The sequence below is a fragment of the Symphodus melops genome, assembly GCF_947650265.1.
Source record: "Symphodus melops genome assembly, chromosome: 20".
NCBI classification, from domain to species: Eukaryota; Metazoa; Chordata; class Actinopteri; order Labriformes; family Labridae; genus Symphodus; species Symphodus melops.
Genome location: NC_136710.1, coordinates 3710451 through 3735806, shown reverse-complemented (window position 1 = coordinate 3735806; position 25356 = coordinate 3710451). Strand labels below are relative to the sequence as shown.

Sequence of the window (25356 nt, the reverse complement as noted above, 5' to 3'; positions counted from 1 at the left end):
TGCTTCAGGGTCACATTAAAACCTACAGTCCAGTAATCATCTTCTCACGTACAGCATATTGACGGTGGTGGTGTTTGACTTCCTGTGAGCCAGCCCCAAGTGGACACTTGAGGAACTGCTGGTCATGAAATCATCCGTCCTTCTCAGCTAACGCTTCTATTCTATTCTCAAACTGTTTCACGTGTTAGACCAAATTCAATATCGCTTTCATGAATCCATTTTCACTGAGTTTGAATCCTAACTGCAAACTCATTATTTATACTCACTACGATATTTATATATCAATTCATAAATAAATAGACTATGCAAAGGTGTGACATTTGACGGCCTGTTGAGTGCACATGCTTTAAATGAATATTGAGCTTTTTATCACTTCAGCTGGTGAATACTGTGTGAAATATTCCTTATTTTAGAGGTTCAGACTTGATTTATAGAAATAAATATTTATTGCATCATTATAATCTTATTGCTTTGTAATAAATAGAACAGGTTAAGTTCTGTACATGTGTCCTGTTATTGTCTGAATAGCCTGTAGAAAAAAAAATCTATTTATAAATAAAGTGCTTGTGGGTTTTAAGATGCATGTATGATATATGATGTGATTTTGAAGGCTGTGTAAGGGAAGCTGAAGAAGGAAACAGGAGAGGGATCAAGTGAATACTAAGGAGCCTCAGTGATTCTCATTTACCTGCATACATCGTTCCTGCCTGATCTTACAGTGACAGTCCACTCTGTATGTATTTAACTATCCGATGAATTTAAAAGGCACTGGGAGCTTTGAAAGCAGAGCCACACACACACACATGCTCTGTGAATTAGAGGATGCATTGCGTGAGGTGTGGCACAATCCTGCAGGTTTAAAAGATTTGCACGAGTGTTTAGGTGTGAGAAAGGACTGCGATCACAACAGGTTTTAGAGATACAGATGCAGGAGGGGTTGACACCCAGAGGTGGGGCTGGACGGGGATTTACCTCGTTCTTTATGTCCTACATGCTGGTCTTGTGTTATGTATGTGGGTGTGTTTGTGTGCGTGGGAATTTTTGTCAGCACTTTTCCGAGAGAAAAAAAAATAAAAATGGAAACAGGCAGGCTGTTGCTTCTCAACAGGCATGGCAGGTGCCAAAATGTTCAAATGTTTGCAATACTACATAATAACCACAGGGAGGAGCTGTTTAACTATGGCAGTGGAAGATCAGAGAGACTTCATTCCTTCAGTTAGAACAGTGGTCTATAAACAAACCATAGAGTTTATATTTAGGAGTGGTAAAGCAACCAGTTTGGTTGGCATGGGCCAGTGCTGCAGTACATGGTTTCAGAAGCAGTGAGTAATGGCACCTCAAGCCAAAAAACGTGACTTTATTTTAGACGAAAAAGGAAAAATGTTGTGATTTAGACATGTCTCCGCGACAGCTCTACTGGATGGTGTCATAGCAAAGCTTCCATGGCTTCATTTTATTTGTCCTCTACTGTCAAAAAGGCGTCAAGTTCACAGAGAGTTGGTAAGTTTAAGGAGCATTCGGTGGTGACTCGTGTGGTGAGACATGTTGATTTAAAGGGCAATGTCTCTTAATAATTAACATGAAATTAAACAATAATCATGTAATCTGAATGTTACATCATGTAATCAGTACTCTCAAACACTTCCAAGCCTGTAAATAATTTGGTAACTGGGACGGGATTATGGTGCGTTCTGTTTGTGAACGTGAGCGGAGAGGGGTTCGAGGTGTGACGCTGGAGGAAAGCGCAGGCTTCAGGATAGCAGAGGCCTCAAGCTTGTTTTGGTTTCACGCCGATGGCTCAAGGGCGACATCTACTGGATCAAAAAAAGTTGCATATTCTTCCCTTAAAGAAGCGTTCAAGTAACGGTCTGTTTATGCGAATGGTGAACATGTGAATATTTGTTATGCATGACTGAGGGAGCTGCCCAAACAGTTAAAAAAACAAAGACCTTTTTTGATAGAGCACTTTTAACCCTTGCAAATATTTGAGGACACAAAATTCTGACTCATACGTCACAAACAATTCATTAGGAGCATGGAAGACTCCAGTCAAGTCACTTACAGAAAAAACAGAATCAAGTTGCATTATGGGAAATGTAGGATCTCCTGATTCTGGAGCTCCGACTTTGTGGACACAAAAAAAACCCCCTAAATATTACGACCCCTGTTTCAGCAATGATGACGATTCTTTTGAAAACGGGTCTGTTGAAGGTCCCAGAATGTTTCTAAAGTGCAAAACAAAAAATGTTGGAGTTGTCCTTTAAAACATGTTTTGATCATATTGGCGGACGATGCCAAAAGGACAAACACGTTGCCACAAAGCTTTTCTTTAAATTAAGCTTGATTGCATGCATACTTTTATAATCTCCCACTGAGATTAAAGAACAAGTAATCAAACCAACAATAAAACACAAGGTTTTTTTTCTCTTGTAACTCTGGGTGTGGTAACGGCGTTTCATTGTCTATTCATTTAAGTCACTCTAAAAGGGGGAATGGAAAGTTTGAGTGTGGAGAAGGACTGTAGTGTTCTTGTTAGGTGAGAGGGAGGAGAGTGTGGGGAGGTGCAGAGGGGGGAGGAGGGGGGGGGGGGGTGCGTGGGACTGCCGGGTAGACGACGAGAGGAGGGAGAAAAAAAAAAGATCAGCTCAGTTGGACATTCCCAGGCTGCGGAATATAGCGGAGAGAGGAGACGAGAGTTTGTGTTTACGCACCGAAATCTCTCACAACAGAAAGACTGACAAAGCGGAGAAAATAACTTAAAAAAAGGAGATAATGACGGCTGTTTACTAGAAACTGAGAAAGGAAAGTTTTTTTTTTTTTTTCTGCCGGAGGATGCAGAGAGGAAGCACATGCAGGAAAGGAGCTGAGGACTATGTAGGAATCCCCGACTGAAGTCATGGTAAGTCCCTTTTTCTGATGATACCATAACCTAATTTTTGTTTGAAAAATAGGAAATAAAAATACTAATTTGCTAATTGAAAAAACAATGCCATTGGCCCTCAAGAACTTAAAGGTGTTTGTGTTTCTAGCAATGATTTACAATCCCATATGAGAATATGATAGAATTTCTTTCTTTGACCCGTGACAACATGACATTTCAGATTTGCTTATAAGCTTTGCTTTTGAATTTGAACATTTTACCAGCTTCCAAAACTTCCACATGTGCACAAACAACTTCAAAACAACATCACTTTAATCACAACTTGACTTTAACCAACCTCTCACAAAGTCATGCACTTGATTTTGGAAGATGTAAAAGTCAGCACTTGTAAATCCCAGAGGCAGCAAATCATACTGACATGATTAAAGATGTGTGACGTTGCTGAGTTTTGTGGTTGTGTGTGGGGAATCACACACAAAAAAAGAGCCCTCTGTTGCATCTCTGGGGATTTTGTTTACCATCCCCACCCACTCGTGGTGTGATCAGTGACATGCGGAGGCTGGGAGACAGACAGACACAGTCAGTCAGGCAGAACACATGCGCACGGATGATGAGATGATGTGAAAGAAAGGTTGAATCCTCGCTTCTGTGCGTTGGGAATGGGTGGAGCAGCTTGGCAGGGAGAGGAAGAAGAAAAGCAGAGAGAGAGCTGGAGTGGGAAAGCGCGGAATAAAAGAGGAGGGTAGGGTTACTTTTTTTTATTTTAGGAGACTTGGACGGCAGCAACAGTGGTTTCGGTGATGCCGCATTTTCCACATTGGACCTGGGAGAAAAGAGAGAAGAAGAAAAAAAGAGAGGGGGAACAAGGGATGGCACGGACTTCAGGGGGAGGAAGAACATGTGCAGTGCAGTTTTTATCTTCCTCAATAACCAGTTTGGGAATTTCAGGATGGGAAAACAGCAACAGATGTCCACACACAAGAATACATAACAAAGGGTTAAACTTTTTCCTGCTCAACACTTCAGCAGAGATGAGTAAGCAAACAGCCCTCCAAACAACAAGTGTACAAACAGTAAACACACAAGGAATGAATGTGGCCATACATACACACTCAGGGACAAACATGACTGCTAACCCATGCACATGGGTGTTAAAATGTATCAGCAAACAGTTATGGAGTAGCGTGGTACATAGAACACTGCCCTCTGAATGTGTCATATATACAACAGATGGTATTTCCATTCCCTCTGTCTGGGTGAGCACTGGTTTTGAAACACTTACACGATGTACCAGTCCTGAAGTCAAGCCTGGGAGCTGACTAGAGCTGAAGAAACCTTTCTGCTAATGATTGTCTGTGTTGGTTTTACCCTTCTTGTAGCATAAGGCGGTTGGAGATAACGGAGCATAAACAAAGGCAGACAGGCTCAGCGATGCTGCCAGCCGCAGGACTCGTTCACTTGAGTTTTTTCCCGTCATTGTCTGCACATTTACAGTGTGTGCCAATCTCGCAAACCCCCGTGAGCTAGCTTCTGATTGCATTATTCAATATGGGAGTGAAAGCCAAGTCTTTGGGGCTTCAGATGCAACCAGTGGTTCAGGACTTCAGGGCCAAGACTTCTTTTATTGTTAACAGTCTGACTAACAAGTAAAGAAGCGAGAATGACGTTGGAATGTTTGAAGAAAACAATACGAGGCAACTTGTTAGCCTGAAATGCTACTTGGACTTTGCTAATTGGACTATAAAGGGAAAGTGTCAAACAGTTAAAGCGCGCAGGTCAAGCATTGCCACTTTTCTATTTACAGTTATTAACTACAGTTTAAAATAGTGGTTTTTAACTAGTGTAGCCAAAGGGCCTGTCATCAACTCGAAACCCAAATGTTTGATCTTTTTCAACCAATCTGATTTATTTAACGGAAAATTGTGCCATTTTTGACCTCACCTGGTGCAGAACAAGTGACCGAACGAAGAAACGCAACCAAGCAAACGCGTTAAAAAAGCGTTTCATAGACTTTGCTACAACAAAAACACTTTCCTGACGCACTGAAAATCAGCTCCTCGCCCCACGTTTGAGTGCCGACCCACTGGTGTAGACCGTGGAAAGAAAACACAAGCTCTAACGAACTTCCTGTAAGTGTGAGCTAGGCTATATGTTGCCTAGCTTTGCTGGCAAGCTAACATTCTCGTTAGCCTTCCAACGACTAAGCTAGGTTATCTTAGGGAATGGCAGGCATTACAGGAAGACCAAGAACACCTACAAATGTGATAAAAAGCATTTCTCATCTGTACACTAATTAAATAGTAGACACTGAAACTTGCCTTTTCTCTCTATGCAGGACCAGCCTGTAGCATTTAGGTAGTCTAAATCAATTCGTAAAAGCTCCCGCTGAGCTGTCTGACCTACTGTAAGTCAGGTTAGATTATACATGAAGATTTAGGGGGGGAGGAAATCAGCCTCAGGCCTCTCCTCTTTCTCCCTCTCCATCCTCCTGTTTCTGTCTGTCTGTTTCTCTTTTCCTGTCGCCTCTCCTCACCTCCTCTTACCTTCTCTGTACCCTCTCACCCTGTCTGCATCCCTTTCATAGTTTCCCCTAATCATGTCATCTTCTGTCACCCCCCCTCCTTCCCACAGAGCTTTCTCCTCTCTATCTGTCCTCCTCTGGTTTCTCCGTCCTCGGTGTACTGTAGGGGTCTACATCTGGTTTCTATCATGGTTGCTGCTGCTCTTGTTTCCCATCGATCTCTCCCACTGGTCAGCCTCCTCCTCTTTCCTTTTTCCTCTTTTCCTTCTTTTTTTTTTTTTTTGTTCAAACGTATGGTCTCTATTGGGCTGTCTGGTTCTCTCAATGTTTCCAAGTTTACTTCCATCTTAAGTTCTATCACTCTTCAATTGACACAAAGGACATGCTCCAAGTGCTTTGTATCTCCTAAAACACTTGATTTTCCACTTTATCCTGGATGTCCTTCATTTCATATCCATTTTTTCTGTCTTCCTGCTCTCTCTCTCTCTCTCTCTCTCTCTCTCTCTCTCTCTCTCTCTCTCTCTCTCTCTCTCTCGTCATTTTTCCTTCTATGCCAGCATCTTTGGAAGACAACAGGCCTCTTCCTTTTCTGTCTGCGTAAAGGAGAGAAACACAGGAAGTGTGACGCAAGAATGGTGACATGCCCTGATTCAGTACAGTGTCTCCATATTTGACACAAATAAGAGGATGCACACTCATACACCCTGTACCTCACTAATACTTCACATGCTTTATGACCACAGGCTGTGACCAACACCTAGCTGGTAGTTTGAAAACAGGATGTATATGCACTCGACATTCAGGATGTCAACATGTTCAGTACTTTGATCATTTTGAAAACACTTGTTTTAAAGTGACACCATCTCTTGTATTTCATAGCTCTGAAAAGTACTGTCATATTTTTTTAAAGTGCACGTCTCAGTCTTCCCCAGGTGAGGAGTTCTTTGCGATCGCTCAGTTGTACTCGTGCAACGTTTCTATGAAACTTTGGCCTTTGTGATAACTTGCAGTATTTGCATTTCTAAAGTCTCATGTCAGAGCTATTCTTGGCGAACTAAAAATGATCTGCTATATTTCTGCTCAAGCTCTAATAGAGATCTGTTTTCCATCATTTTTGTAGTTTGTGTTTATGTGGCGATAACGTGAGTACAGTTATTTCTCATGAAGCATTGAAGACAACATGCCAACATGCCATTTACTATCTTTTTTCATTGACCTGCTGAGTCCACCACACTATAGTCCTCTGTATATATCCCCCCCTTACTACCTGGATTGTATTTATGTTTATGTTATTATTTTATTCGATTTTTGACTTTTTGTTTTTGATTCTGCTCTGCTGCTGCTGCTGCTGTAACGCCGAATTTCAACATTGGGGATTGATAAAGTAATATCCTCTCCTATCCTAGACAAGTCTTTATTTCAGATTTATTTACATTACCTTATATTACATATGCTGATGTTTCTCAAGTGAGTTATGTTAAGTAAGACACCAGTGCTTTAGCATTAAGTGGAGTAACTGAATAGGCCTTTTTAAAAGGAGGCACCAGGCTTAATGTGAGACTTTCCTCCTGTCTTGGAGCCTGAAAGGAAATCTAATTTGCAAATTTGATAGAGGTCTTTGTTTCTTGAACACGTTTGAGTCTGAGTTCAAACAGACTAGTAACTGATTTCATTAGAAGCACTGTAGGTCAAAGAGGAGTCAAGGACTTGTAAAGGGACTTGACCCTTTAGCAAGGCCAAACCAACGATGGTGGAGGTATGTTGCTAAAAAAAATCGTCTGAAAATCCTCATATATGTAAAAGTACTTAGAAAGGCAATAAAACCGATTCAGATTCAATACTGACAAAAGATTTTGTAAAACTGTTCAAATCGTCAATGCTAATTTGTCGGCCTACATATCTTGTTGCTGGTAAGGATCTGCTAGTCTTTATCTGAACAATGCTAGTAAATTTAAATCAACATTTCTACCTTACAACTAAAATATCTTGTCAATAAAAACGCTATACCTGCCAGTCAAAGTACAAAAAATGGAGGTGGACTTGTTCAAATCATCAACAGTTTGTTGATGGTCTCTATGCGGGGAACATATATAATGCTTCATTGATCATAATTGCAATGTCCCATCTCAGTCAGTTCTAGTAGTACATCAGCTCCTTATATGGACATGTACTGTCAGTTTGACACACTGAATGTCTTGTTTTTTGAGAAAACAGATATTAAGGGACATCCGAAGGGCGTCCATTATGTTTATTTTTTGCTATGATTTACTGTTGTGTTAAATTAAATCAAGTCTTGTGGGATGCTTTAAAGGAGCTTTAGTCTACGAGGAAGCTCCTGCAGGCTCTCCTTGCAATCCCGTGGACCCCCTGCTGTGTTTTTACTAGACTCAATATGTCCTGTCAGTGAGCCAGAAGGCTGTTTTACAACCACTGCACCTTTTACAACATGCTCTCCACCAGACTGTCGTTAACTTTAGAAAGACCCACTCATATACCTCCTCCAGTATGCATTACGTATGTCTTATTTTAAGAACTTTAAATAGAATAACATTTATTTGATTATTGTGATATCAAAATGTTCGTTTAGTTTCTTTTTCTTTTGCTCTGTGTAAATCTTTTAGCTAACATTTTCAAAATAAGAGCATCCCTTAAATATCATAACGGGAAATAGAACTTGCTGGAAAACCACATCAAGGAGGAAAATTACTTTTTTCTTCTATCTAAAAACAACTAAATAAGGTTTATGACATTGAAAATCATACTACATGCCAACCTGGGCGAAGTGGTAACATGTCTTCACATATATTAGAGTTGTTTGCCTTTACCTGCATGTCCTTAATCGAGGTACATTGCTTGTCTTGTTTCCACAGAAATCTCTCTCTATAGGTGATTTTGAGGTTTTGTTCGGACTCGCATGCTTTATTAGGGAACATTTTTTGAAGTTTTTTTCCTGCACAAATTACTTTATGGCTGCAATCCAAATGTCTCGGTTACTATGGAAAAAAATAAAGCTGCATGAGTGTGAGCCATAAGAGCTGGAGTCACAGATGAAAAAAAAATCTGCTTTGCAGCCAAGAGGACGGATAGGAAAGAGAAACAAACATTTCCTTTCAGTTACCTTGAGCAACCTCTACAAAGAAGGTGTCCAAGTGCTGCTGTATTCGTTAAACTATCCCTTTTCAGTCTTTTTTCAATAAGAAATAATGTTCTAAAAAAATGTCCTTGCCTTAGCAGATTCTGATACCTAGACTTAATCATTTGCCAACATGTTACAGCTCAGGTACTTGCAAAAAAAAGTTTAAAAAATGTTAACTTTTGACCAGCTGTATGCTCACTATGTTTTACTGAGATGTAATGGCACTTTTGTATGGCTTCAGTGTGTTTGCGAAATATTAGCAAAGAAGCGACCATGCACCATTCAAGTTATGCTAATGCTAGCAGCAGCGTGGCGAACAGGCTCTTCCGAGAACTTGTAAAACACTTTGTGTTTTGTGTTCTTACTGTTTTTATTATGATAACATTTGAGATGAAAGAATTCAGCCTTTAAGTGTATACATTTAAAACACAGATTTTAAACATTTGGCTAGCTCTGACGGGCGTATTCTAAGCTAGGACTGTGTCGCTGTTGTTTGCCATCACCTGTTAACAATATAGCTGTGTCCCTTTTTCTTGAGGACTTTAAAACATTTTTTATGATGCTCACTTTGGTATTTGCTTGGCTCAGTGCAATGAAGAATCAAACAAAACAATAACAAGCTGAGCACCTGGAAACAAGCTAGGCTAACGTTAGCTGCATCTTGGAAAAGTGATACTACGATTTTCAATCATTAAACATTTACATATTTTATTTGGCAGAAAATCATTTTTAGTTGAAGTGTTGAAAGGAGAAGACACAAACTGATTAGTTGGGAGGGCTACGATGATGGTATCGGATTGTAGCATTTACTAGCATACCCTCCATGTCTGGTAATGAAGTTGAGGCTGTGTTTGAGGTTTTTCTGATACATTTTTGTATTTACATTTCTCAGACTTTTTCCTCTTCAGTTTTCAGTCCCCTGTTGGTCATTTCCTATATTTCTGTTACACTTCAGAGCAGCTTGACCTTTTCCGTGGCTACAGTTTTATTTTTCTCCCTGTTTCTTCCAGTGTTTTTGTCCACAACATTTCAAATAAGGCTTGACATTTGTTTCAACATTAGTTTGAATACCAGATGTGTTTAATTTATTTGGGCACAGAATAAGTTGCATAAGTTGTAAAGAGGAAAAAAAAACTAAGCTTGTCTCAAAGATGTCTGTGGTTGTCATACTCATTCTGTCCTCTACTGTGGCTAACCAAAAAACCTCTCCATACACAAAAACAAAAAAATATTCTTAAATACGGTTGAAACAAGGTCTTCTTCCATAAACCACCCTCAGCAGCACCACCGACAACTCATTCCCTCCTGGCCCCTCTCTCTCTCTCTCTCTCTCTCTCTCTCTCGATGTTCTTTTTCCGTACACCATGTTCTTCCCTTTGTGGGTTCTCTATCCATCCCCAAGGTTGTTGTAGTTTTGGAGCACAGTAATGCTGTATATTGAAGAGAATCCCGGTGTAATTGTTGTCAGATGACACTCAGAGAATCGGATGAAGGGGAAACAAAGAAAGTTGGGATCAGTTAAAAGAGCAGCAAAGGGGGATGCAGCTTGGGTAAAAGAGGGAGAGAAAGCAGCTGGGAAGTTTGTGAGAAAAAAAGAGAGAAGTTGGAAAGGAGAGAAAAAAAAGGTTTGGGGTTGCCATGCTAACGGTCTATGTAGAAAAATAAATAGTGTATGTGTTGTGTGCACTGTTCGCCCCAGAGGCCAGCCCACTCTTATGATGTGTGTGCGAATGTGCATGCCTGAATGGTCCGTGTGTGTGTGTGCGTATGAGGGGAGTTACCATGTTGACTTGGTTTGGTTCTTTTGTTTTGAAGGTTGTTACATTTACTGGCCCTCGGAGGAAATGTTTGACACTCCCCAGACCATACAATAGGAAGTGGAGAGAAAAATATGTGTGTATATTTGCCCATGTGACTGTATATGTCAGCAAAACACGAGACAACCCGGCTGTTAAACACAAACACAGACATTAGCAGTTGACTCAGTGTCCGGTGACCGATTAACCCTTTCTTTGTCTCTCTCACTCTCTCAGGGTTCGGAGGCAATGGAGGACTGCGTGCAGGGGGCGCTCTCGTCACTTTATCCCCCTTTTGAGAGCACGGCACCACCCCTCCTCTCTCAGGTTAGATCCTGCAAGCACGCGCACACCTCTTTAAACCTTTCCCATCTTCTCCAATCCAAACAGGGGATCTAAGTAATGCAAATTCAATTAAATGATAAGACGGCGTTGGAGTGTGTGGGAGAGGCGATGTTATAAGCAGATCGTGTGGATTTCCCCAGATATAAACTGTTGCTCGGAGCCAACACAAACAAATCCAGCCAGCTGGTCAATTACAGCCAAACCCTCTTCCTCTAACAAGGAGTTTTTTTATGACTTGTCTTACCAAAAATTCAACACTGCTTCTGCTTTTACATCCTGGCATTTATTTCCAGTAAGCGCAGTCAGCTGGGCAACACTGTTCAAGCTTGTGAAGGTGCATTGTGGGAAATTTTTGTGGGCTAAAGTCACAATTTTTCACATTCTCTCAGCTTTGTCTGCCTAAAAACAATGGACAGAGGGGCTTATTAGCCACAGCTTTTGGACTCACTCCATTCAGATTTATGGACATTTCTCAGTTGGTTTGGTCTAGGTTCCCGTGAAGCCTCCAGTCATGTGTCTGCTGCTGCCATGCAGAAAGTTGTGGGGTAAAATAATACAATATAATGAAGCAGTCTTTGTGACATCCTTGTTTTTCTTTCTCAATTTCACGCTGTCTGGATTGAGGACATTTTTCCACCCTGGAGAAATTGAAACCCCCTTTTAAAATCCATTGGACTCACTCAAAAATGCTCGCAGGCCGATGTACTGTCGCTGAAACTGGTCAAACTGAAGCTGAGATTTCAAAGATGAAGGTTAACAGCAATGGCGTGTTAACTCCTGATTTTTTTTGTTCAACCCCTTAACTCTTTGTGTCCCCTATCTGTTGAACTACTCCTCAGGTCTTTTCAGTCCTGGAGTCCACCTATCAGCACGACAGTCTTCGCTACCTCCTGGACTACTTCGTCCCCGCTAAGCACCTCCTGCACAAACTCCAGCAGCACGCCTGTGTGAGTACCATAATGCAAACACTGTGGATGGGAACACACACGTTGATGTTTAATCAGACGCAGAATCAGCTGTCGAACGTAAAAAAAAAATTTAAAAAAAAAAGTGTGAGAACGCTATTTCATTTGCTTTCATGGTCTTGTTTAAGTCTTTGAGGCAACCGAGCACAAGTTCAAGTCAAGTTCCACAACCTCAGTCTCAAGCCCTTGTTTTTGTGCCATGAATCTAATTGTCAGGTCTTCAGTCTCCTATCACAGTACCATATAACAGATCCACGAGTGCAAAGGAGAGTTCAAGGCATTTATAATTTGACACATGTGTGACCTGACTTGCGCTGTGGAGGGTTGAGACTTCTCTAAAGCTGTGCACCGCCGTCGAAATGAGCGAAAGTGGCTGGTGAAATTTGAGCTCTCCCAGCCGCTTGTGACCCGCAGACAAAAGGGGTTGTTTCCTGCCTTGGAAGCTGCACTGAATGGACGGAGATGAATGAAATACAGTGTAGTCGAGTGTAAATAAAAACTTCTGATGGTTATTTCTGCATGGTAGCAGTATGCTATAGAGTGCATAAGGCACGCTGCGAGTTTGCGACTCTGACTTTGTGTTCTCACATCATTCTTTGGTTTCTGTTTACACTGAACAGCATTCCTTTAGTTCAACTTCCAAACACACACACACACACACACACACACACACACACACACAGACACACACACACACACACAGACACGGATAAACAACGCACAGAGTTTAGCAGAAGCTTGGAGGCTAAGAACTGTCTCATTTTCCCCCTTTACGGTTTCTCTAGACTTACACACACACACACACACTCACACACACACGCACACACATATGCACAGGCATTGTGAGAAAACTGTGTTTTCATTGTCGCTGAGTGGAGCAGCCTGGGACGGGAGTTAGACTGTGAGTCATGGCAATAATTTCTTCCATATGTGAGTGTGTTAGCTGTGGGAGAAAGAGAGAGTGAGGATTGGCGAAGGAGAGAATGAGCATGTCTTCCATTCACAGTCTGCGCTCACTTGATGTGCGTGCTCGCGTGTGCTTAAAAAAAAAAAAAAGTGAATGCTGGCCTTCGTGGATTAGAGTAGACTGATTGAGGGATTTCTGCGCGGTGGTAGGTGTGGTAGATGGAGCAAACACTGGGGTACATTGAGGGAGAAGCAAAAGGGGGGGAAGGAGGGGCAAAGTGGAGAGGTTGTAGAGGGTTACAGAATGTGGACTGACTCGAAACAGACAGGAGAAGTAACACATGCCTTTAAATGCTAAATACCCTGACAGATATCAGCGTTTACTCTCCCAAAGTCTTCGCAAGAGAAAAGGCAAAAGGAGAGACTTTGAAGAGAAGAAATATAATAAGGTACAGAGATACAGGCGAGGTTGGAGAGGTTGAGCAAGGAATATAATTTGATCATGACTCGTGAGTCTGGAGGGCCCGGAGAGGGAGCAGCCTCGTGTCAGTCGATTAGATGAGACTGAGATGGGTTCTTCTACCTCAGACTGCAAAAGAGAGGACGCAGAGCTGACACGGAATTGATTAAGGCGTGCATAGCGTTTGGACTGAGGTGCTCTTTCATTCTTTCCGCCGAGGTTCACATAGCTCTCTAGTCGACGGCTCCTTGGGAAGCGTTCTATATTTAGAGCCTTTTCGCTCAGTGTGCTTTATTTAGATCGATTTCCTCAGTCTTTGGGAGGTTCTCGTCGGGCTTTCTGCTTGTGAAACGGCGGACTGTCTAAACAGTGGCAGACTGTTGTGACGAGGTGGTCATCAGTCTTTCTGACTCACTCTGCTGCTCTCTGGAGTCTTCCCATTGTGTCATGCCAGCTATGCTGAAAACACCGAGTGAGTCACATGTCTGATGCTTGTATGTGGCGCTGGCGTTCGGCCAGCTGCAGCCAGCAGATTCTGCTGACTGGTGCAGGTATCAGTTCTGGAAATTCGACTCATTGAATAGCTAAGCCAAGGGCTGACATGCAAGCAGCCTCCAATTGGCTCACGTGGGCTGGGATTTGTGAATGGGCCTGCAAGATTGTGCATGAGCATTAAATTGGATATTCTTTGGTGAAAGGGGGCTCTAAAGGACAGATTAGCACGCTATCTAAAGAGGTACAGAAAGAAGACTTGGCACACTATACTCGTTTTTCTTTCTCTTATTCAACACACTCTTTTCCTCTTCCTCTTGTCTTGTCAACACAGTCTCAGTACCTGGGTTGCTTGTTCCTTCACTCCGGCTGGCCTCTGTGTCTTGGCGAGAAAGTGGTTGTGCAGCTCTCCACCTTGGACTGGAGGCTCCTGCGCAGTAACGACTTCTACCTGCAGGTGGTGCCCTTCTCGACACGTTGCCCCCGGCTTGCTCTGAAATGTCTGGCCCCTGGGGGTCGCACCGTTCAGGAGATCCTGGTACCCGAGTCTCAGCATCCTCTTGTGTTCACCACTGAGTGGCTGCACAGCATCAACAAAGAACGAGGCCACAAGAGGGAAGGTAAGAGATCTTCGTCCTGCGCTGCTGTTTTTGAGTTTCTTTAGTTTCGTGCCCTGGCACACCAGGCAGACGGCAAAGAAGATGTTCAAAAACTTTGCTCTGCCTTTTGATGAAATTGGTCTTTTAATCTGTTCATAGTTGGAGGAGGACTGGACACCTGCTTGGTCAGTACCTGTGATGGTGTTGTACGACTTCCGTGGAAGGAGGTTGTCTACCCTAAGTTCATCCACGACCCTTCGGAGGGGCTTGGCCTGATGTCCAACCACGACAACCGCCTGCCCAGTGAGGGGGGCAGCAGCCTCGGGGGCTGGGGTGGCTCATCCTCTGGAGAACCTGACTCCTGGTCCTGGGATGAGGAGGAAGATGATAGTATACCACCAGATGGCGTGGACCAGGGGCCTGCGCTTCCCAGGCGAAGGCGCAGTGAAGATGGGCTCGGGCGGACAGCGAGGCACCCTCAGCTGGACGGGGACTATGTTGAGCTGTTGGAGCCTAGATTGGGTCCTGATGGAGGGGTTGATACAAAGCAGAGGTACCTGGAGATGCATGGCATTTGCAAGACCAAGACTTTGCCTTTGGTCAGGAGGGGTAAAGCTATCAAACTCAGGAAGGGTAAAGCTTGGGGATACGGTCGCCTGGAAGGGTCAGGAAGCTTTCGTTCTGTCCTTGGCGCCAAAAGAGACACATTATCCCCAAAGGGTGACATTTTACCACCTCGGCCTCCATTGGTGGTCCCTGAACCTGGGAGAGGGAGGCGCTCCTACTCCTCTTCCGTCCAGGACTCTGACGAAGGAGATAAAATAAGCAGAGACTCGGAAGGCCTGGAAAGCCATCGACTGTTTTTTGACGGTCCATTCAAAGAGAGAAAGCCTGGCGTGGGCAAAGAGAGAGACAGTAACAGTCTCCCGCAACTGAGCAGAGAAGACCACAGAGTAAAAGACTCAGAGAGTGGTGAAAGTTTGGTCCCAAATGGAAACATTGGAACGACGAACCACAACATCGGGCTTGGTATTGAGGGCCACTCCGATTGGTCTCAGTCAGACTCTGTTTTCGAGGACACGGATAAACCGCTGAGTGGAGACAGTGATGCCACCACTCCAACATCAGATGCACCTGAGAGACCGTTCACTGGGGTTTTGGAAAGTGTAGACACAACCAACAGTGGATCTAAAATGAAAAGCTCCTCGAACCCAGAAGAAAAGGACGAAGGAAAGACTGAGGAGAGGACGTGTCCCAGGGGAAAGGAAGTGAAAACAGCGGGATTCAGAGCGCCAAGGTACTGATTCATGTCTTTTTGGACACCATGTCCCTTCTTCGTATTTCTTTTTATTTTCCATATGAATGTGCAGATCTCTAACACTTTGGTGCAAACTCTTCGCACACCGTTTAGGTTGTTCCAACTTTTGCACATTTTTTCCCCCGAAAGTGATGGCGCAAAACAAACCCTCTAAAACTCATTCTATTTCAAAACAATGTGATTCCTAAAGTACAATACGAATGATTAACTGTCTGCTGTACACCATTCGGACTTCCTGTGCTTTGTCTTTAGGAGGAAAAGGAAGGGAAAGGGGGCCAAAAGTAGGGCCAGGTCTGGGGGACGCGCACACCAGAGAGGCTCAAAACCGCAGGGGAAAGCCTTGCAACCAAGTCCCACTGTCACCTCTGCTATGGCTAACCTGCCAATCACAGAGGAGAACCAACTGGAGCAAAGAGAGCAGGCAGATGAACCGGATGGAGTGCCCACTTCCACTAATGAGGCGACAGGAGGCACAATGATAAGCAGTACAGGTGAGTGGAATATTTAAGACTTAACGCATGACTCAAAAAGTCCAAAACAACAACAACAACAATCGCTGTAACTTGTTTTTGATCTCTCAACAGACACAGACGTTGATTCCACGCCAATCTGCAATGGCCAATCAGGAACATCCCTACTTAACAGCTCAAATGCTGAGACAGGTTCAGGAGAGACAAGTCCCGTCCAGCTTAATGGGCTCGTATCTAAAGACCCCCCTCTTCTGAGAGAGCTCGACACAGAGCTTCTCCAATCAGGGAAGCTAAAGTTGACAGGTACATTTGTTGTCGAGGTTGTTTCAGCTAGTTCAAACTTCTGTTAGCCTTGCCGCTAATAGCTCAACCTGATGCCTTTTGATCGCAGGTACAGTGGACAGACTGGGACGTGCTCTGGTAGTCATGGACACGGATGCATCAGAGGAGAGCCAGTCAGAGGAGGAGATTGCCCGGGTCCTGGCCTGTTTCCACAGAATCACGCGGTAAAGGCTGCTACGTCTATCAGTCCATAGATATGCTTCAGTGTGAAGAAAGTCACAGAGCGTGACAGTCGACCTGGCACGCCATTTGTCTTTTTGTCTGAACAAGATTAAGAAATCTAGTATTACATGAGGAACTATATTTAAACTGTTTGATGTCCTATTTGTTTCTGGGCAGCAACGCCTTTCCAAAGAAGTTGGGACAATGACAACAAGAAAAATAAGTTTTTTAAAGGAGGTGTTTGAAATGATCACATTGAAAATGTAAAGAACACGCAAATAATTCATCATTTTTAGTTTCCGCTTTTGCCATGTTCACTTCTTTATGAGGTTTCAATGGTTTGCAAATCCTAACCTTCTGTTGTTATTTACATTTAATGCAAAGCCCACACTGTTTAGGAAATGTTTTTGTAGAATAAAACTCTTCTTTTTCATAAATTCATACATAAATGTTCTCTTTATCAGGCCTGACGCCAAAGAAAAAGGTTTGACAGTGTTAATGGACAGCAGACGCTCTCCGCCCTCCACTCTCTGCCTCTCTGCTCTTAAATTGTTCCAGGTGAGATTTAAAAAAAAAAAACAAACACAAAGTTGTTCTGCCAAAATGTGCTTCATGTTTGCCTGTGTGGTGTTGTGATAAAGTAGCTAAAACACGTTTCTGTGTGTGTGTGTTTCTTTTGCTAATTTCCAGGTGTTGGTTCCTGGCGGTCTGGGATCTGTTCTGGTTCTTGTTGAGGAGCAGCAGGAGTCCCCTTCTCCTAACCTGGAAGGAGCAGAGGTGAGCTCATACTCATCACATGTTTCACATTTTTATCATCCAGCACACTGAGCGGAGCCTTTGTCTCAGTTAGTTTAATTTCTCCTGTTTGCACGACTAAATGTTAAAACAGGTTCGAACACCCACGTGGAACATTAGCTGAAATGAAAGTTCCTGAACCCTCCATCATCCATTATCATCATAAAAGCGGCGATAATTGCTCATATGTGAAATGCAAATAGTTCAATCAGGGAATAAAAATTTATAAACCAAGCTTTGGTTCCATTCATTGCTAAAATTAGATCAATAACAGATGCTTTCAGCCGCAGCCAACAACATTCACAAAGTGCATTAAAATCTAAATGAACCTGATTTCCACACATTCGGCACATGTGGCGTTGCAAATAACGTCCATTATAGCAGGTAATTCAAAATCGTTCGTTTTTTTCTTCTGTTACACACACGTCTGATATTATTTCAGAGGTAAAATGTCACATGTTAAGATGGAAATCCCATCCAAAATCAGTGCCGCAAACACCGCAAGAAAAACAGCTTCTGCAGATCTGACCCGTTTTAATACTCGGAAGTAATTATTTGCACTCCTTTGGGTAATTAAGAGTCTATAAAGAATGGACGGTGAAACACCTCACCTGAAGTGAAGCCTAAAAGATTTTGAGCTCCCCCTACTGACTGGTTGCAGTGTAGGTCACAAACTCCGCCTCCTCCATGTTATCAGATGGACAATGGGTCAAACTTTCAAATCTAAATACATAAAATAAATGTCTCTAAAACTAAAATTAAAAATTAAAATTAAAATTAAAAATTAGTCCGAAAAATATTATCTAAAATTAGTCAGAAAAACATTATCACACATCAAAAATAAAATCCTTTAAAAGTTTCTATTTTCATATTTGGTGCTTTGAAGTAGTTCTTTAAAAAGCCATGATTAACAGCTCTGTCGATGAAGGCGGATCCTGTCGCACTATGTGCACTGGATTCGGGAAACGGCGTGAAAGAAAGTAACCCTAACACAGGAGTCGTCTGCTTCAAACGAACACAAGAACCAGTTCTAATGTCGACTGTCATGACCTGTGTGATGGGGAAGTTTAAGTTCTGTTTTGGTTCGTGAATGAGTCTCTACTGCGACACTCTGGCTTCAAATTCACCTGGTCAAAGGTCAGCGGGCATTTTGGCTTCATATTTGTACAACAGGGGGAGGCAGAGCTGCGTTGTCCATTTTTATATACAGTCATGTAGGGTTTTTTTCTGAATGAAAAATAAAAAGTTAGAGGCTCTCTGAATTAAACAAAGAGGAGAAATGATGTGATGCCTGCAGAAGATTCTCATACCGTCTCATTCATACAGCATTAAGAGAAAAACTTACCAGCTTAAATCCTCAGCATGATATCTGTCTACCATATGTGTTCTGCTCGTTTCACTTCCTGCCCTTCATTTTGATCCCTTCCTGTCCTGCCCAGGTCCACATGGTTCGAGGAACAGGGGTCCTTCAGCAACACGTGGACAAGCAGCAGCTGCCCGTCGAGCTGGACGGAGACTTCACACACTGCCACTCAGACTGGCTGGTCTTCAGACTCGTACGTGTAATTCATCAAGTCCTCCTTATCTCATAGCTTGTCCTTCGTTATATACACAGCTGAGGTAGTGGAGATGAGATTTATGCACAATGGATGACAGACCATTAAACGTCTCTTGTTTTGGCGTTGGCCCACAGTAACCGGCGTTCAATATATTTTAATGTATTTTTTTAAATTATTTAATAGATACAAAATTCAAGGCGACCCTGTTTGAATTCCAGGCGGCCCAACATGGGGTCACGACCCAGAGGTTGGGAAAGCCTGAGTTTTGGGAGGATTGGACAAAATATGATGTGATAGGAGAGAAAAGATGAAGTGTTTGAGTTTGGATCAGATACGATGTGATACGTGACGTAGTAGGATACAAGATGATAGTTTCCGTTTAAATGCAGATTTTATGATTCAGTATTTTAAGAAAAGTTTGAGTTGTCAAGAGGACATTTCAAGATTTTCTTAAAAATAATTCTGAGGTAAAACTTTGGCTTGTTTTATTAATCAAAGGTTTCGTACAAACAACCTGGTTTTTCTTTTTGAGGATTTACGCGTCTAATCGTCGAGGGAGCCGAGTGGAAGAAAGAAAGTTTGTGGAGGAGGAAGCACAGTCAGGAGGTCGATGAACTCAAACATTAGTGATGGACTGGCTGTGGAGGATAAATCTAGAGAGCGGGTCTTAGAGGGATCTTAAGGACTCTTAATGGCTTTTTAGCAGACCGTCTACGTTACTAATCCAAACAGATGAAAACATGTTCCTGTCCTCTGCACTTTCCCTGAACTTTCTCCAGACTTCAAGGAAGAGAAAGAAAGGATTGTAACCCGTGTCTGGTTTTTGATGGAATATGTTAAATAAATCTGTGATTTTTCCCATGCAGAGCCTGGAGAGTCTGACAGAACGCTGTGAGAGCGCCCTCTCACTGCTAGGAGAGGCATTGCAGTCTTTGGACACTGAGCCGATGCCAGACAACATCAAGGTACCAAAGTGCAACCTTAGGGTTAGGGTTACCTACCTTATGACTGTCATCAACGTGACAGACATAAAACAAAACAAAGAAAAGCAAACAAAAAAATTGTCACTGATGGGATCAATTCACCAGTGAACGTCAAACAAAATGTGTTTTTCTTCAGGCTGTTCCTCTCAGCATCGACAAACACAGACAACTCATGGCGAGCGTCCTGGCCGACCAACGTTTAACTGAGTTGCAGCAAAGGGGCGGGGCTTGGCTGGCAGGACTGACCAACAGCACGTCAGGACTGGCTCAGAAGTCGCCAGACTGCAGGTACAGTCGAAGGGGTCGCCTCTCAAAACTCCTCTGAGTTCTTTTTTTGAAGTTCCTGTTTTCAGATTTTTTATTTTTTTCCCCACAACTTAAACGTCAAATCAAAACCTGCAGTTTATTGGTCGATTGGTCGAAGAGACTCAAACTTTGGAATATAATCAGCCCCAACTTCAACATTTACAGCAGCTCCTGAATGCATCACGAGAGGATTCACCGAAGGAAAATATGATGAGAATTAACTTCTCTTCAAACTTTTTTAATTCCACTTTTTTTTTTTTAAAACAACATAATCTTCATTATTTTAATGACTGATTGTATCACAAAGTACCAAAGCTTTAAAAAACAAAGAAAAAACTACAGACGTTCTTTTATCCCAAGTCGCAGGCGAAAGAGTGAGACGCCCCAAATTGCGCAAAAAAACATTTTAACACTGAAATGATGCCACTGTATTTATGCAATGTGGACAGAGTGCAGGGGGGGGGGACTTCTATTTTAGTCGGGGACTTCTATTTTAGTCGCTGTGGTATCGAAACAGATTTAGATTTGGTGTCATTTTTTGCCGGTGCTCTTCAAAACTCGACTTCCCTTTTTTTTCCCATTTCTCTTTAAAGGCAGATTTGAAAGTCAACACTCGTCATTTATGGTAATTAGTTTTGTGTCTGCATAAGATTTAACCGTCCTCGTTTTCTGGTGTGAAACACCGCAGACACAGGCTGGTGCAGTCGTACGACTTTAAGACTTGTTGACAAACACAAGAGTTCTGCCGGAGGAAGGAAAAAAAGAAAAAAAAAGATGCCGAACACAAATAAAAGCTCCACATGAAGTGTTGTCTCAAGGGGCGGGAAAAAGGCATCTGCACGTCCTGGCTTCTCTGGTTTTTATGAGTGCAGATGAGTCATGGGTTAAAAATACTTCTCATCTTGCAAATAAATTTCTTGTTTTTCTTTTTCTTTTTTTTTTTTAAACCAACAAATAAAAAAGCAAGAAAAAGAAAAGGAGTAAACAGGAGGTCAGAGCGCTGCAGCTTGTTTGTTTGTGTGTCTGCAGCTTTAAGATGATCTGAAGACGGCTGCTCTTCTTATCCAGTAATGAGTTTTGGCTCCATCTTTACAAGAAAATAGGCCAAACACAAGTATGGGCTGATTACTGATTCTGTTCCTTTCTCTGGCCTGACAGTTTGTCTGCAGTGTGCTGCCTTTTTATTGCTCTTTATAATGAAAACATTTCTGCCATCTGTGAAGTACAAATCCTCTTTGAGTTAGAATCGGAATAAAAAAGAAGAGCAGAAGATGCTTCTTGCTCCTGTTTATACACATGTTTTATTTTACTTTGGTTCCATCAGGGCTGCTCTCGCTGCAACTTCGAAGCTCTACGACAGCGTGGACGATGCCCTCCACCGACTAGTCCGAGTGTCCAACCAAAGAGGTCGTGACCTTGAAGCTCTGGGACGGCTGGCGGGGCTGGTGGACAAACTGGAAAAGGTGTGTGAGGGGGAGTTGGTTTGATCCTTTTTTAAACGACTCCTTCTTAAAGACAGTGAAAAAAAAAAAAAAAAAAAAACAGTATTCCTTCTCATGGCCAGCAGGGGGCGTGTGCACTCTTTAAAAAGTCTGATACTACAGAAGTCTTTCAAATAGACTGTTAAGATGTACATCCGAGTGCACAATAGCACAAAAATAACAAATAGGTGGACAAAGCATGAGTCAGCATTTATTTCCCACGCACAACTTTCTGATGAATCCTGTTTCTAACTCGCCCCAAAAACTCAAAATTCACCTCGTAACACAAGCCTACGTTTGAACAAGAAGATACCGTCCCTGACGACCTCTCCTCTAACGCGTCATTAAAAGGTCACAAGCAGCTCCAAACATCCGACATGACGACGTTTCCATATTGAATGGGATTGATTGAACAGCTCTCTGATTAGCTTGTTTGTGCTTGTTTGTGCTCTCTTGTTCTGCTCACATAAAACCACAACAGCAAAGGTAAAAAAAAAGAATACCCAGCCTGCTTCCTTTCTAAACTCCTCTGCAGACTTTCAATTCCCCTCCTCATTTTTAATTGTATTTTTTTTTACCCAACAAGTTTCTTTTCTTTTTTTTCCCAATACGTTTTTTTTTTTGTACCCAGCATGTACAGTACTTTTTTTTTTTGTTGGTGTCCTCTTCTAACCCCCTCTGTCCTCACTGTCTCTCGCCCCAGTGTGATAAGGAGATTGAGCAAGTCCAGTCCCAGCTGGAAGACTACAAGGAGCCTCCTCTGTCGCTCAGCAGGCTGTCGCTCAAACAGCAGAAGTTCAAGACGTTCAGAGAAACAGCCAACGTGAGCGTTTGACTTATTTCATCTGGATACTTACTAACCCTCTTCACATAGAAACAGATGAATGCTGAAAGAATAAAGTGAGCGTCGTGCTGTGATGGAGCAGATATAAACCCTGCAGGATCTTGTCGACCCCTTCAGGATCTGCACAGTGAGACTCTGTCCGTGCTCAGTGATTTAGAGGGCTGGAGCGAGCTGGACTGGGCGGGCCTGAGCAACGTCCAGATCCGTCTCCCTCCGGTCAGGGAGAAGCTCCGAGACATGTCCCACTGTCTGTCCGACTGCTGGACCACCCTGGATAACACGCAGAGGCTGCTGTCCACGCTGACCGAGGTAACGCCTCTCCAACCTTTTGGAAGCACGTCGGGTTTTATGAACACACATCTAAAAGGTTTTCTCTTTCACAGGCCACCCAGTGGTGCGACGCCGTCTCCTCCTCCCCGCTCTCCTCTTCTTTGACCTGCCCCCTCGCCTCCCTCCCTCCCATCCCTCCGTCTCGTTTCCAGGACGCCCGGTCCTTGGCGATCGAGCTCGGTGGCGGGCAGCTACTGGATCTTTGGACCCAGACTGTAGAGCGCTACCAGCGGACCGTGGCCCAAGTCAAACCCCGGTTCCTCCAGTCTGATAGGAACCAGAATCAGGGCCAGGGGAAGCCGAAGACGCCCTCGGCCAGCTCCCTGTGGGACCTGATGGGTCCAGAGGGGGAAGGCGACTGGGGGCTGGGAGCCGGGGGAGGAGAAGGCGGGCTTCAGTCCTGGGGATCCCTGGCGTCGCTGTTCAGACCGCAGACCTGCTCCACTCTGAAGATCGGAGAGGAGAAAGGGAACAAGAAGGACGGGGCAGGAGGAGGAGGAGCAGGATCAGGAGGAGGAGGAGGGAAGTTCCTGCAGAATCTTCTAAACCCCGCCAAGAAAAGTGTGAGTTTGTGTTATGATGTACTCGAGCAAAGAAGCGAATGATTCAATCCAGTTTACTCTTCCTGAACGCATTTCCCTTCTCCGACAGCCAACCGACTCCCCGCTTCCTCCCAAGCCGCCCAGGAAACGCCACCCGAGCTTTGACCTCCAGGCTCTTCTGGCTCCCCGAAGAGGCGCCTCCACCCCGAAACCCGAGTCCCCGGTCGGCGGGGTCAGCCGTAACTCCCCCATGTCCTGGCTGGGGAGACGAGCGGTAGCCGACCCGGTTATCACCACGAGCATGGCCGCAGCTATACCTGGATGGGGCGCGGGAGGAGGAGGAGGGGGAGGGGTGTTAATCAGAGGCGTGGAAGTTAGCAGTAAGGAGGTGGTGGACCACACGGGGTCGCCACGGCAACATGTTCTGCTTGGGAGGACTGAGAGGGAGACCGGGACGGACAGAGCCGGTTCAACCGCACAGAGGCAAGTTTGTTGTTTTATTCTTTTTTGTTGTTTTATTCTTTTTATTTTTTTCCAGTCGTTTCCCGTTTTTGTAAAAAACTTCTGTTTTTTTTTTTTACTTCTGTTTGGGGGGAAAAGAAGCATCAGAAGTCGACCAAGACTAACGTCCTCTTCTCTTTCTTTGTCCCCCCCCCCGTGTCCGTCCTGCAGTAAGCTCTACCTGCTGTGGTGCCGCATGCTGAGTTCAGAGAGGCAGTACGTGAGCGTGCTGAAGGGCGTCGAGGAGACCTACCTCCCTCTGCTGGAGCTCTCCGACACGCCGGCCTCCATCAGGGGGAAGGCGGACGCACTCTTCCCCAACTGGGCCAGTCTGAGCTCCTTTCACTCGCAGAACCTGCTCCCGGCCATGGAGGGCGCTCTGGTGCAGAGCTTGTTGCAACAGGACTGCTTCAGCAAATACGTAAGTACGGTGAGGCGGAAGATCGACGTGTTTCACCCTGTTAGTCATATTTAAAACTTTAATATCGTCAACACACATGAGTTAAACATGTTTTTTATCTGCTGTTAAAATCGACGGGTTCATATGTTGGGATTTCGTTACTTTTGAGGCTAGCCTCAAGTGGACACCCGAGGAACTGCAGTTTGTTGAACTTCAACATTTTTTTTTTTTTTTTAATCTTCTTACCAAAACCAGAAGTTGCTGCTTGTGTAGGACACACTGTTCTCAACTCGTGCGTTGTCTTATTCAGGACATTTAAGGCCATAAGAGGGAAGAACTTTGTCTTTACACAACATGAACGTCGGCCATTTTATAGTCCTTTTTGTCTCTCTTACAGCGGGAGCAGTTTCTGCAGTATTCACACTACATCAGGGCCAAAGCAGACCTGGACTCTCCGCTGGTCACTCAGGCTGCAGACTTCTTTAAGGTAAGCATTCACAACTCCAAAATCTAAATTAAGTTCTTCTCAGTCATTTTTTTGTCGTTATAATTTGTCGTCATCGTGCTGAGCGTTCATTTTTAGAAGAAGTTTAGTTTAAATGAGAAGTTCGGAAAAAAAAGGGGACGTAAGGTCATGATTGACAGCTCTGTTGACAAATGAGAGTCCTGCAAGGCTGTGAGCTCCTGATGAGCAGAGTAGAGTCACTGCTTTGAATCTTGTAAATGAGTTTTTTGTTTTTTTTCTCAAGCTTTGTAAAAGCGCTTCATGCTTTGTTTTTGCACTTCACAGCCACCGTAGTTGTCCATGTTTTGCCGCTCTCATTGTGTGTCAGTAAACAAACTTTCAATTAAACGAAAGCCGCCAGTTTTTCCACTCTCCCCCCCCCCCCCCCCCACACACACACACACAGTCTTGAATATATAGACAGAAACTAAGGGCGTCAGGGTCGCAGGGTTTCTCTTCGGGTATTCTCTCTTTAGAAATCTCTTAAATCTCCCAGTAAAAAACATCATTATGAGTATTTCTGCAGCGGATCACAAGCACAAACCAATTAAAGTTGCTTTATTCTGCTGCGGCTGCAATTAAAAAATGAACTGTATACAGTAAAGCTAATTACGTGTTTAATGTACACTAGAAAAGCCAATTAAAGGCGGATTATAGAGACCGTAATTTGAGCTCGCAGGCTACAATTAACTTAAACTGATACATCGACACCATCAC

At 43.5% G+C, this 25356-nt stretch overlaps 1 protein-coding gene across 1 annotated transcript in view; it reads left to right on the top strand.

Annotated features, from left to right (window-relative positions):
• Positions 1-2585: 2585 nt before the first annotated feature.
• Positions 2586-25356, top strand: part of arhgef40 (Rho guanine nucleotide exchange factor (GEF) 40) — a 36783-nt gene continuing 14012 nt past the window's right edge. Inside the window, exons 1-20 of the mRNA XM_079371674.1 lie at positions 2586-2899; positions 10572-10661; positions 11519-11626; positions 13837-14122; positions 14261-15398; positions 15672-15910; positions 16004-16192; positions 16281-16395; positions 16858-16951; positions 17084-17170; positions 18628-18744; positions 19614-19712; positions 19867-20018; positions 21361-21499; positions 22221-22340; positions 22479-22670; positions 22745-23254; positions 23343-23716; positions 23906-24155; positions 24532-24621. Coding sequence (XP_079227800.1) covers positions 2897-2899; positions 10572-10661; positions 11519-11626; positions 13837-14122; positions 14261-15398; positions 15672-15910; positions 16004-16192; positions 16281-16395; positions 16858-16951; positions 17084-17170; positions 18628-18744; positions 19614-19712; positions 19867-20018; positions 21361-21499; positions 22221-22340; positions 22479-22670; positions 22745-23254; positions 23343-23716; positions 23906-24155; positions 24532-24621 — 4392 coding nt within the window. The 5' untranslated portion in view covers positions 2586-2896. The remainder of the gene's footprint in view (positions 2900-10571; positions 10662-11518; positions 11627-13836; positions 14123-14260; positions 15399-15671; positions 15911-16003; positions 16193-16280; positions 16396-16857; positions 16952-17083; positions 17171-18627; positions 18745-19613; positions 19713-19866; positions 20019-21360; positions 21500-22220; positions 22341-22478; positions 22671-22744; positions 23255-23342; positions 23717-23905; positions 24156-24531; positions 24622-25356) is intronic.